Raw genomic sequence first — 14620 nt, 5'->3', positions numbered from 1 at the left:
CATCAGCATAATCACTATCAGGTTAATTCACCATCAGCTATAATCACTATCAGGTTACAACACCATCAACTATAATCACTATCAGGTTAACCACCATTCACTAAATCACTACAGGTTACAACACCACAGCTATAATCACTATCAGGTTACAACACCATCAACTATAATCACATCAGGTTACAACACCATCACTATAATCACTATCAGGTTACACCACATCAGCTATAATCACTATCAGGTTACACACCATCAGCTAATAATCACTATCAGGTTACATCACCATCAGACTATAATCACTATCAGGTTACATCACCATCAGCTATAAATCACTATCAGGTTACACCACCATCAACTATAATCACTATCAGGTTACAATCACCATCAACTATAATCACTATCAGGTTACACACCATCAACTATAATCACTATCAGGTTACACCACCATCAACTATAATCACTATCAGGTTTACAACACCTTATCTATAAATCACTATCAGTGACTTCACCATCAGCTATAATCACTATCAGGTACATCACCATCACTATAATAACACTATCAGGTTACAAACACCATCAACTATAATCACTATCAGGTTACACACCATCAACTATAATCACTATCAGGGTTACTACAACACCACATCAACTAATATAATCACATCAGGGTTACATCACCAAATCAGGGTAGCTTTTACAACTTGTGATGCAGTAGGTACCTTTTACAACTTGTGATGCAGTAGGTAGCTTTTATAACTTTTGATGCAGTAGGTAGCTTTTATAACTTGTGATGCAGTAGGTACCTGTCATGACTTTAATTGCAGTAGGTGTTACGTGTGCTCCCTCTCAGGCCTCTACACACCTGTCACCAGCGTTACGCGCAGAATGACGAGTCAGCAAATGGAAGCATCAGGGAGTCTTTTTTGTTTTTGTGTGTGTTAGGGGTGATGTCGAGTCCGGGTGTTGGAGCCGGTGAACAGGTTCCTGTGCCTCCACGGAGGCAACCGGGGAGGTCTCAGCTGACTCATCAGGCTCTCACGCCTTTGCCGGTTCGTCAGGTTTCTGCGCCTCAGTGGAGGCGACCGGTTCGGATCCCCGGGATCGTCCCTTTGGTTGGCGTCCTGAGGCAGGAGCCGAACGCGCCGGGGAGTGGGTACTGTCATGTATGCTCTCTCTCCGGTGCTCTAGGTCGTCATGCTTCCGTGCCTCTGTAACGTAAGTCATCGGGAGAAGGAGAGGAGGACCAAAGTGCAGCGTGGTACGTATCCATAATACTTTAAATCAAGATGAATACACAAACAAAAACAACAAAACGACCAACGAACAGTTCTGACAGGTGCAACAAACAGTAACCAGAAAATAACCACCCACAAACACAAGTTGGAAAACAGGCTACCTAAGTACCAATCAGAGACAACGATAGACAGCTGCCTCTGATTGAGAACCATACCAGGCCAAACACATAGAAACAGAAAACCTAGAACTACAACATAGAATACCCACCCACATCACACCCTGACCAAACTAAAAATAGAAACATACAAAGCAATCTACGGTCAGGGCGTGACAGCCTCACCCGGATCGACAGGTTCCCGCGCCTTAGCAGAGGTGACCAATCCGCTGCTGATCCCCGGGATCGTCACCTCGGTCAGTGTTCTGCGGCTGAAGACACGTGCCGGGGAGGGGGTACTGTCACGTGTGCAACCCTCTCCTACCTCTAGGTCACCAGGCTGCTCGTTATGGCACACACCTGTCACCAGCATTACACGCATAATGACAGTCACCTGGACTCCATCACCTCCTTGATTACCTGCCCTTTATATGTCACTCCCTTTGGTTGTGACATATAACAAGTCGTCATTGTTCCTGTTTGATGTCGGTGCACTGTTCGTGTTTCTTGTTTTGTTCATTTATTAATTAAACGTATTCACTCCTTGAACTTGCTTCCTCACTCTCAGCGTACATGGCTACAGTAGGTTTGCAGTAGATACCTTGTATTACTTGTATGTGCAGGAGAGCTGTGAGAGAACATATTTCCACAATTGTAAAAAAAAATATATATATAAAAATTGAATTACAGCTATTGTTGAGTGAATGTGTGGTGGCACCCTTTGGTATTAATTTATTAAAACGGCGCAGTGCAATTCTCATTGATGTATAACAAAGGGATGGTAATGTCATTTTCGTTTCACTGGTGCTGCGTTTGAATATGAATTCATTAACTCTCTGTTAGTGGAGAAAATGAATGGCTATAGTGCCACTGAAGCTTTATTTTGAACAATCCCTAATACTTGTCCTGATGTCCTTCATCTTTAACAGAATACATGTTACTGCTATGTGTGGAATTTCACAAATTCTTCTATCTCAATAAAATGTCCCCCAATAAAATGTGTACGGCGCTACCATAAGTTATATTGATTGGTCTAAATGTTAATGTCTTTAGAGCCGAGAAATCTGATATTTCAGCATTAAACCAGCGATAAAGCATTTAACATTGTAATGATATTTACCAACAGCTGTTATTCAGATGTTCCCCTGGGGGCAACCAGTCTACTGTATTTTGCCCCAGTTGTTGTCTTTATTGATTTTGATGTTGTCTTTATTGATCAACAACAACAAAAATCGACAAAAATTGAATTCAGTAGAGATGTTCCTTAATGATATTTTCATCTTTAAAGGGCAAACATTAGATGCATTATATTACATACATAGGAACAATGGCCATCTAAAACCCTTTGCTACTAAAAATTCCCCTCGTTAACAGATTCATTTATAAGAATCTAATAATCCAAAATGTGCACACAAAAAAAATTCCCAACTACATTTAGGTCATATAGTTGTGATACATAACTGTAAACCGATGGGGCCTAACCGTTGATGAAGAATTATGGGTTTATTCTTGTTGGTTATAAAATGAAAGCCTTAATAACTTCTTTCCCAAAAATCACCAGTGTTTCATCAAGGAGGGACGTATTTATGTACGTTAGCTTTGCGTGGTACTATGTTAGCGGCTGTTCCCATAATTGTTTCATTAAAACCAGTTGCTTTGTGTTTCCTAGAGTAATTAAGCAGTTGGAATTTTACATTACACTAGTGAAAATTAACAAAGAGGACATCTGGGTGTCCCATAGGTTTAGTCATTAAAAAGCCCATTATTTTTCAAATTACTTTCTCAATCTTTCTGCCCCTCTAATCCTAAGGTATTTCCCCATGGATACTTGCTGTTCCTGTTTTTTGAATGTGTCCTTTAGGGAAGTTAACATTTAGAGACCGTATGGCCTATTCTGGCTGCTCCTCTGTGCAGTGAACCCTATTTTCACTGGCAGCCATGATGGTTAGGGAACTGACAATCGCCAGGCTTGCAGGTGTCAGTGCCAAATCATTTGGGGCCCATTTAAAGTAGGCTACTCAGTCCTTGCCATTATCTACCTCTGTCTGGTGTAGTTAATTACATCTCATTCATTCTGACTTCAGAAGTTTAATACAAGTATTTGTAACCACTTATTTGTACTGTCTTATGGCTGAAAATCTGCTTCAGGGAATCACCTGCTGTCAATACATTGGAAGTTTCCTGTCAGTTCTGACGCTGTAACGCCTGCTTGTGTATTCCTATAGAGTCGAAGCCTTACACACTAAAACATGCGGGTTCCTCAAGGGCTCTTTAGGAAGGGAGATGTTTTTAATGTGGAACCATACTGACCGAAAAACCCTTTGAGCCCTCCAATGTTTTTTAGCAGTTCAAAAAAAGGGTTCTTTCCACTTTTAGTGATAATGAAAATGTAGAGACGGTGGATCGTTAGAATTTATCCTGGGGGCGTGGTTTGCTCACAGCTCTTTTTTTTTGTGCAACCTTGAGTGATATTGTCATTCCAGTTGATCTGATCGGTTGTGTTATGCAGTTACATGTTATATAAGACTATAGCCGGTGATGGTGTCTTGTGAAAGACTCAGCTATGGCCTTGTGTCAATTGAGAACGGTTGAGTAAGTCAGTAGTTTTCAATTCTCTCCTCAGGGACCACCCAGCCGTTCCAGACCTAGAACACCTGATTCAACTAGTTAATAAACACAATAATAAAACCTATGGAAATGTAACACTATATTATGGCTATTAAACCAGAATAAATTAAATAACTTGATGGTTCTACAAATAACTTTTCGATTGAGAAAGGTTCTTTATAGAACCATTCTCCATACAGGTTCAATTAAGAACCATAAAAAATGATTCTATTTAGCCCCCCCCCAAAAAGTCTGTAACTGTAGCGGAACCTTTTTTTGGTGCTGTATAGAACCTTTTAGTAACGGTTCTTTGTAGAACCTTAGGAAAGGGTTCTTTATAGCATTGTGCAGGTTCCATTTAGAACGTTATGAGAATGGTTCTTTATAAAACATTCCCCCAAAAAAGTTCAGTGAAAAAAGGGTTCCGCTATGGTTACAAGCCAACAAACCCTTATTTGGCCCTATATAGAACATTTTGCTTTTAGTGTGTTGACCGCTGGGGATCATGACCATATGACGCTTGTGGAGACAGTGAGTACCCGGCATTGAGGGATATAACAAGACGTTCAGGTCTTATTCTGTACAGTCTTATTCTGTACACCATTTCCATCCTAAGAAGAAAAATAACATGAATGCATTCCTGACTGACTATCTACAAGGTCTATGCTATCAATACAAGAGTAGCCCGTTGTTGCTGTGTGGAAAAGCACTTGTTTTCCTTCTGTGCCTCTGAGACGGAAATTCTTATGAACACGACAGTTGCTGATGAAATTACTTTTTAAAGCTGCTTTCATTCATTCCTGTCTCTTATACACATCTAGATGTGTATAAGAGACAGCACACACACCATGCTGGAACACAGCTATTTCACTTTAATGGTTGCCATGACAACAACCATGCTTTTTCCCTGGCCACATGGGGTGTTAACCTCAAACAAAATAAACATCTCTTTGTACTGCCGCCTATACATTCTTGAATGTTCGTGTATTGTTTTGGCTTATTATGACTAGAACAAGATGTGACTGTTTTAAATAGCCTCGTACACAGATACAAAGCGTAGGCCCATCTTTTAGGACAATTTACTTTGAAAGGAAAAATGAGTTAAACTGTCAATCAATTTAGCAAATAAAAGGATCATGAATGTTCGGCTTATAGACTGCATGTTAAGAGCTATGTGCAAGCTGTATAGCATATTGTAAAGAAAAAATTATATGTATAAAATACAGCATGTAGATGTATAGAAGAATAGTAGGACTAATAGTAAAGAGTAACATGTTTATGATGCTTATTGTGACGTTGGATCCGCTGCAGTTTAATAAGGTCATGTATGTATAAAACTTACCTGCAGACAGTTTACACCTCCCGGGCCAAGGACCACAATTTCCTCCAAATACCCTTCCCCTCCAAAGTATTGCACGAAATAAGGCAATCATGTCATCTTAAGTGGTTTCCAATCTCACATATTTCACCTCTTCTGAGTAGGTCCTCAAAGTGTAGCATAACGTAGCAGCGTATGTCTCTTAAAAATGCTCAAAGAGTACAAAATATATTGGATAAATTATTTACTGACATACAGCAGGAATATCGTGAGGCTTTGCAACAGTGGTGGTGGTGGAGGAGAGGGGTGGGGGTGGGGTGGGGGGGCGGGGGTTCTTTCATCCATCCAGGGACCCTTGACAGTGGTTGCTTTTATAAGAGCAGAGCCATAGGAGATAACAGAGTGAGTGGTTCAGACCATCCTGCCCAGCCTGTCTCCCCATGATACTTCTTTATCCTTTTAGGTGAGGGGCTGACCTCTAAGAGTTGTGCCGGTGGGGGGGTCCCTCATTAATACAACTTTAAACCCTCCTGGCTGATTCCTCCTATTTTCTTGATGCCTGTGACCTTTCTACGGATGCAGCCTAGAATGGGTGTTATCAAACAGAGGCCTCCATGGCAGATCTTTGAGTTGGGAGAATAGAGGAGTGTGAAGATTAGCAATGGATCCTGTTTGGTTTAGTAATAAAATAACACGTCATGGTGTGTGTTTCATTATTTACGGTACCAGTCTGAAAAGACAGTAGGGGGGGGGGGGGACGACTAGAATAAATGTCAGATAGATTTTATCTTGTGGCTAGCTTGTGTGAGCATGGCTATTGTGTTATAGTTTTACTTTGAATTAGGAAATTGTTGTTATATTGTTTTCTGAACAAATTAAATTCCAATTTTCGCCCTGTGAAAATGAAGAGGATTGAAAAATTGATTTTATTCACCAGGTTTTTTTCACAAAATCTCCAAGGGCCCAATGACTTCATATTGTATATGCTGAAAACTAACTCCAACGTGGACAGTAGCTTCATATTGTATGGGGGAAAACTAACTCAACGTGGACAGTAGCTTCATATTGTATGGGGGAAAACTAACTCCAACGTGTACAGTAGCTTCATATTGTACGGGGGAAACCACCCCAATGTGGACAGTAGCTTCATATTGTATGGGGGAAACCAACCCCAACGTCTACAGTAGCTTCATATTGTATGGGGAAAACTAACTCCAACGTGGACAGTAGCTTCATATTGTATGGGGGAAAACTAACTCCAACGTGTACAGTAGCTTCATATTGTTGGGGAAACTAACTCCAACGTGTACAGTAGCTTCATATTGTATGGGGGAAACTAACTCCACGTCTACAGTAGCTTCATATTGTATGGGGGAAACCAACCCCAATGTCTACAGTAGCTTCATATTGTATGGGGGAACCAACCCCAATGTGGACAGTAGCTTCATATTGTATGGGGAAACCAACCCAATGTCTACAGTAGCTTCATATTGTATGGGGGAAACTAACCCCAATGTCTACAGTAGCTTCATATTGTATGGGGGAAAACTAACCCCAATGTGGATAGTGCTTCTACACCTGCATTGCTTGCTGTTTGGGGTTTTAGGCTGGGTTTCTGTACAGCACTTCGAGATATTAGCTGATGTACGAGGGCTATATAAAATAAACTTGATTGATTGATTGACAGTAGCTTCATATTGTATGTGGGAAAACTAACCCAAATGTGTACAGTAGCTTCATATTGTATGTGGGAAACCAACCCCAATGTGTACAGTAGCTTCATATTGTATGGGGGAAAACTAACTCCAACGCGTACAGTAGCTTCATATTGTATGGGGAAAACTAACTCCAACGCGTACAGTACTTCATATTGTATGGGGGAAAACTAACTCCAACGCGTACAGTAGCTTCATATTGTATGGGGGAAACCAACCCCAATGTGGACAGTAGCTTCATATTGTATGGGGGAAACCAACCCCAACGTCTACAGTAGCTTCATATTGTATGGGGAAAACAACTCCAACGTGGACAGTAGCTTCATATTGTATGGGGGAAAACTAACTCCAACGTGTACAGTAGCTTCAATTGTATGGGGAAACTAACTCCAACGTGTACAGTAGTTCATATTGTATGGGGGAAACTAACCAACTCTACAGTAGCTTCATATTGTATGGGGGAAACCAACCCAATGTCTACAGTAGCTTCATATTGTATGGGGAAACCAACCCAATGTGGACAGTAGCTTCATATTGTATGGGGGAAACCAACCCCAATGTCTACAGTAGCTCATATTGTATGGGGGAAACTAACCCCAATGTCTACAGTAGCTTCATATTGTATGGGGGAAAACTAACCCAATGTGGATAGTGCTTCTACACCTGCATTGCTTGCTGTTTGGGGTTTTAGGCTGGGTTTCTGTACAGCACTTCGAGATATTAGCTGATGTACGAAGGGCTATATAAAATAAACTTGATTGATTGATTGACAGTAGCTTCATATTGTATGTGGGAAACTAACCCAAATGTGTACAGTAGCTTCATATTGTTGTGGGAAAACCACCCAATGTGTACAGTAGCTTCATATTGTATGGGGAAAACTAACTCCAACGCGTACAGTAGCTTCATATTGTATGGGGGAAAACTAACTCCAACGCGTACAGTAGCTTCATATTGTATGGGGGAAACTAACTCCAACGCGTACAGTAGCCTTCATATTGTATGGGGGAAAACTAACTCCAACTCGTACAGTAGCTTCACCTGGGTTATACACTGTGGCCATATTTCCCCAGAACACACTTACAGCTACACATTGGCTATCACAGTGGAGAGGTGAGGAGAGATGGAGAGACGCAACAGAAAAATACCCATTGGACTCAAATAACAGGCCATTGTCAACGATTATAGGGGTCATCATCAGGTTATCCATCGGTACGATAGAATTTCATGACTATTGGGTATGTAGAGGGAAAAGACAACAATCCGGCAATCCTTAACCTAAATTTCCTTCCAAATTCAACAGCAATTTTTTTTTCTGTAGGTAGTTTTAAAAGATGAAAGGTAAATCAAAGTCATTACCTTCTCCAACATTTCAATTCATATTTCACTCTCACATTTGATGTGCACCTTGTAGAAGCTTCGTTCTTTTTATTCTAAGGCATCATTTACCGTTATTTTCATCCACTATCAATATCGAAGCCCTCCCGGTTCAAATACCTCTAAACTGCCCTTGATAAACAGTATCGAGCAATGCTTCCCAGCAGTTTGATCAGACCAATTATATTCACTACAAATTCGTTTTTATTATGAACCAATTGATTGAAGTGTATCCTGGTCCATAGATAAGATATGAGGTAAAACTACCACTTACGTAAGGCCATGAGTGTGTCAAACTATTTCACCTATTTTCTGACTCTCAGATATCCAACTCAAATCTCTTGGCACGGCACTCTTCAGTTTTCTTCTCAGTAATCATAATAACAGATGCCCTCGTTAACGGGATGATATGACAACAGCCAGTGAAAGTGCAGGGCGCCAAATTCAAACAGAAATCTCATAATTAAAATTCCTCAAACATACATGTATCTTATACAATTTTAAAGGTAATCTTGTTGTTAATCCCACCAAAGTGTCCGATTTCAAATAGGCTTTACAGCGAAAGCACCACAAACGATTATGTTAGGTCACCGCAAAATCACAGAAAAACACAGTCATTTTTCTAGCCAAAGACAGGAGTCACAAAAAGCAGAAATAGAGATAAAATKAATCACTAACCTTTGATGATCTTCATCAGATGACACTCATATGACTTCATGTTACACAATACATATATGTTTTGTTCGATTAAGTTCATATTTATATCCAAAAACCTCAGTTTACATTGGCACCATGTTCAGAAATGCCTCCAAAATATCCGGAGAAATTGCAGAGCCACGTCAAATAACGTAAATACTCATCATAAACTTTGATGAAAGATACATGTTTTACATAGAATTAAAGATACACTTGTTCTTAATGTGTCAGATTTCAAAAAGCTTTACGGCAAAAGCACAATATTCAATAATCTGAGAACAGCGGTCAGCCACAAAAGGAAGCCATACAGTTACCCGCCAAATTGTGCAGTCAACAAAACTCATTAAAAGCATTATAAATCTTCACTTACCTTTGCTGATCTTCGTCAGAATGCACTCCCAGGACTCCCACTTCCACAAAAAAAGGTTTGTTTTGTTCGGTAATGTCCATCATTTATGTCCAAGTAGCTACTTTTGTTAGCGCGTTTAGTACACATATCCAAACGCTCGTGCAGGTCCAGCTGAACGTCGGACGAAAACTTCAAAAAGTTATATTACAGGTCGAAGAAACTTGTCAAACTAAGTATAGAATCAATCTTTAGGATGTTGTTATCATAAATATTCAATAATGTTCCAACTGGAGAATTCCTTTGTGTCTATAGAAGTAATGGAACGCAAGTGTATATCATGTGGAATGCACATGACCAGGACCTGGCACTCTGCCAGACCACTGACTCATTCCCCTCTCATTCAGCCTCACATCACAGTAGAAGCTTCATTCAAGGTTCTACAGACTGTTGACATCTAGTGGAAGCCGTAGGATGTGCAAACAGATCAATATCCTACTGTGTTTTCAATAGGCGATGAGTTGAAAATCGACCAACCTCAGATTTCTCACTTCCTGGTTGGATTTCTTCTCAGGAATTTTCCCTGCCATATGAGTTCTGTTATACTCACAGACACTATTCAAACAGTTTTAGAAACTTCAGAGTGTTTTCTATCCAATACTAATAATAATATGCATATATTAGCAACTATGACTGAGGAGCAGGCCGTTTACTCTGGGCACCTCTGTGCACCTTTCATCCAAGCTACTCAATACTGCCCCTGCAGCCATAAGAAGTTAACAGATGCTATCCACAGTCACGTATAGTCAGTCCATACATCCTTATTAAAGGATCCGTCAGTGTAGAGATCCCACGAAATACTAGACATTCGACTTAATACATTAATGACAACTTATTTTATTAATTCCTTAAGGAAATGGAAGCTTTAAGCCACAATTGAATCATTGACTCTAATTATGGTGTGATTAACGCTATGGTAATTGCCAACCCAGCCGAACATAATTCAGAAACAATAAATCATATGGAGCGGGGGAGAAAGTGCTATTAAATGAATGTAGCTAATTGAAATCCCACTTCAGAACTTAATATAAACCAAAATATAACCTTTTTGGAAGCCATACCAAAAATGACATTTTAAGGAATTCCTTGAAAGGGATGGATACAAAAACCATGAAAATTATCTTCAACTTTGCTTACATATTGCTCTTGGTGATTTAGGAAAGGACGGTAGGAGGAATACACAGGGAAGACAAAAATAATAGCTAGCCAAATAAGTAGAGCACAACATTAAAGCTGACGATCAGTAAAAAGAGAAGGATTTTATTCATATCTAAATAACAAGGCTGAAGAGAGAAAAGCAGGCAGGACAAATTGGACAGGCAGGACAAATTGGCCTTAGAAGACATCAGTAGACTGGCCCCTGAAGCTCTCTTGTTTAGGAGTGGTGTTTATCCCATCAACATTCCACCTGTAATTTCTCCCTTATGGTGAATAACTGATATGGATTAAACAATTAAGACAATTTTCTCCCCATGACTCCTGGCAGAACCCTCCATCTTGAAGGACTTGCATTTCAATTTAAATTGCCCCAAAAGATGAATCCGTTTTACTTCCCTGTACAATTAAAAGTGGCATAGCTTGTAAGATTATCTATAATTAAAAATGACTGCTGGGGTGTCTGGTGCCTAATGCAGCTTGTTCTTTGTTGTGGGTGTTTTCCTTCAGAAACAATAGTGAGTTTTCTATGTGTCCCCATATTCTGGTTAAAATAATACATCACGCACTTCCCTGTAGTATTTTAGGGATTTCTAATAACACATTAAAGTAGTAACCTTGGATGGTTGCATATGACATTGAGATGTTCTTTTAATTTTAACAATCATGGGACGGATTTATCAAGGGTCTCTGTGTAGCAGTGCTGATTGAGGATCAGGTCCCCTTCTGTCCGTGTAATCTTATTCATTGTGTTCTAAAATGCAAAACTGATCCTAGATCAGAACTCATACCCTGAGACGCTTGATACATCCAGCCCCTGGTGTACATTTATTCACTGCTCAACCACGGATCACCTATGGCACGGCTCTGCTCTGTTCTTTGTTAGAGGCACGGCTCAACTCCATTAAGATGTATAGCGTGTACTAGTTCTGTAGTGATTTAAAGATCCCAGACAATAGCCAAAAGCATGACTGCTTCAGCAATTTCAGCTGAAAAGGAAGGAAGGAACGAAGGGATGGATGGAAGGAGGGAAGGAGAAAGGACACCCATGTGTGTTAAGGTTAAGTGGATGACCCTATCCATCTCAATTAAAGATTTAATGACATGCTTTACCCCAAGTAGGGGCAAAAATTGAAATGCGTTTCAGATGGTCCTTCCCGAGGGATTGTAAGGTTTGTTTTAACATGTTTTTCAATAACAGACAGTTAAATGGTTAAAACTAGAATGAACAGAAATTTACAGTGATTCTAATACATTTGGATAATGTTAAAAAAACAAAATGGTGTACACTATGCAGCCAATCCAAAGCATGAATATGGATCGTTATAAATATGGCTGTGAAGCATCCCCATCGGTACAGAGTGACAAAGATCAATAACATAATTGCTGTGTTATTTGACTGTCACGATCCGGAGCGAGCGTGTCATTTATTAGAACGCTATTTGGAGCCCACAGCAATTATTGTCTCTTTCGTTGTAATCACAGTTTAATTACCATTATTGATGTGATTCTAATCCATCATAAAGTTTTGTGATTTTAATTTATATTCTAAAATGATCACTTTCATTGCTGATTTCCCTTAGTCAAAAGCCATTGAGACAGTATTAGTATAGGCTGTGATATTCAATTAATCCTGTTCATTTAACACACTCTGTTTCTAGATGAGATTACAGCTGTGAAAGCATCTGGCATTGATGGCTTAATTGTTATGTCTTGTATCTTTTATCCAAGAATCTGGTCTGGCTAAGAGGGTCTTATGAAAATTGTCTAATTGTTTGAAATCATTTATGCTACTCACTACTAGCGACTAATTATCCCAATAGGAATTAAAAGCTTTTGTTTAGATCACAGTGTGTGTGACCAGTAGTGGCCTTGCCATTTCCAAGAACCGTTGCTGAAATTAAACTGTAACTCTCATTCCATGAGTGCATCCCAAATGACAGCCTGTTCCCTATATAGTGCACAACATATGAACAAAGCCCTATGTGGTAATAGTGCCCTGTGTGTCCAGATCAAAGTAGTGCACTATAAAGGGAATATTGTGCCATTTGGGACACAGCTGGGTCAGAAGCAGAAGGGATGTTTCTGTTTCATTCCGGATGGATTTCAGTGACATTACACCAAACCAATGCCCCATGATATGACCAAATCCTAATTTTTAAAAAATGCTCTCTTTCGCGACATCTTATGCCATCAAAATAGTCTGAGTTTTAGTTTCTAGGCACCCACACAATGCCAAGCACCATCTCCCAGTCCCATCACCCTAATCCCATCTCCCCAGCCCCATCACCCCAGTCCCATCACCCCAGCACCATCACCCCAGCCCCTTAACCCCAGCCCCATCACCCCAGCCCCATCTCCCCAGCCATCCCCAGCCACCATCACCCCAGCCCCATCACCCCACCCCATCACCCAAAACCCCATCACCCCAGTCCCATCACCCCAGCCCCATCACCCCAGCCCCATCACCCCAGCCCCATCACCCAGCCCCATCACCCCACCCCATCACCCCAGCCCATCACCCCAGCCCCATCACCCCAGCCCCTTAACCCCAGCCCCATCACCCCAGTCACATCTCCCCAGCCCCATCACCCCAGTCCCATCACCCCAGCCCCATCACCCCCGTCACATCACCCCGGCCACATCACCCCGGCCCCATCACCCCAGTCCCATCACCCCAGCCCATCACCCCAGTCACATCTCCCCAGCCCCATCACCCCAGTCACATCACCCCGGCCCCATCACCCCAGTCCATCACCCCAGTCCCATCTCCCCAGCCCATCACCCCAGTCACATCACCCCGGCCCCATCACCCCAGTCACATCACCCCGGCCCCATCACCCCAGTCACATCTCCCCAGCCCCATCACCCCAGTCCCCATTCCCCAGCCCCATCACCCCAGTCCCATCTCCCCAGCCCCATCTCCCCATCCCCATCACCCCATCCCCATCCCCATCACCCCAGCCCCATCCACCCAACCCCACACCAGTCTCTCTCCATCCCCTGCCCTCATCCAGCACCAACTATACGGGAATTCATTTCCCTCGGCAGTCTGGCTCATCTATTGCCACAAACATTGTCAGGACTGCAGTCACATCATGTTGACACAGAGCAGAATCAGTTCCCCTTGTCTGCATTGTTCCAGTGGCACAAAGAAAATGAAAAGGACAGGGGGAGGTCCATTGGGAAATGGCACATTATTTCAGAATCCGCTGTTAACCTCATGTTGTCGTTAGCCGGAGACATTCTCCTCCAGTAAAAGGTTCTCGGGGATGATGCTTTAATCAAAGGCATTTGTTCTCTGTACATGCTCCACTCTCTGTAAACAGAAATCGAAACGGATGTAAGAACTAACTCGTTCCATTCCCTCAGAGACACCTTTAAAGACATAAGTTGCACTGGGCGGCCTCTCTGCACCTACAGTAGATCTCTCAGATGTCCAGAACAGTAAATTCAATGGACACTTAGCCATCCCATCCCATCTAGCCCATCTGTTCAATGGTTTTGCAATGATACATTTGCACGAGTGTAACCTTAATCCTCCATTTTTATTTATTCTAGTGTAATTCCAGATGATGACGCCATCATCAGGAGGAGAAAGGTTAGCGTTGTTGAGTACTGACATGGAGACGACGATGGAGGAAAAAAACGCCCCAGGGAATATGCAGTGGCACGAAATCAATTGAATTCGCTGGCAGGTTCGAAATTATTTTCAAAGGGGGACTTATTAATGATAGTCAATCCCCATAATTCTAATTGTCTCTCTATGCAAATATCAAACGGTATGTATGCACTAGGCTAGTCAATGAGTGTTGGTGTTGGACAATCCCTTTTTTCAGGGGTGATGCAGGAAAAATAATCAAGGTTTAATCAGGTAGCACTTGGGCATTTTTATTTACATGTTGTATTCAGTTGTGTTGTTATGAGATGAGGAAGAGCAATCATATTTACATGTTGAG

General features: G+C 41.4%; 1 protein-coding gene across 1 annotated transcript; it reads left to right on the top strand.

Annotated features, from left to right (window-relative positions):
- Positions 1–1191: 1191 nt before the first annotated feature.
- Positions 1192–13920, top strand: LOC139025067 (uncharacterized). The gene is made up of 3 exons (XM_070440098.1): positions 1192–1255; positions 1586–1683; positions 12943–13920. The coding sequence occupies exons 1-3, from the start codon at positions 1192–1194 to the stop codon at positions 13918–13920; spliced, it is 1140 nt and encodes a 379-aa protein (XP_070296199.1).
- Positions 13921–14620: the final 700 nt, after the last annotated feature.

The sequence above is a fragment of the Salvelinus sp. IW2-2015 genome, unplaced genomic scaffold (assembly GCF_002910315.2).
Source record: "Salvelinus sp. IW2-2015 unplaced genomic scaffold, ASM291031v2 Un_scaffold2218, whole genome shotgun sequence".
NCBI lineage: Eukaryota > Metazoa > Chordata > Actinopteri > Salmoniformes > Salmonidae > Salvelinus > Salvelinus sp. IW2-2015.
This window is presented reverse-complemented; position numbering and strand designations above follow the sequence as displayed.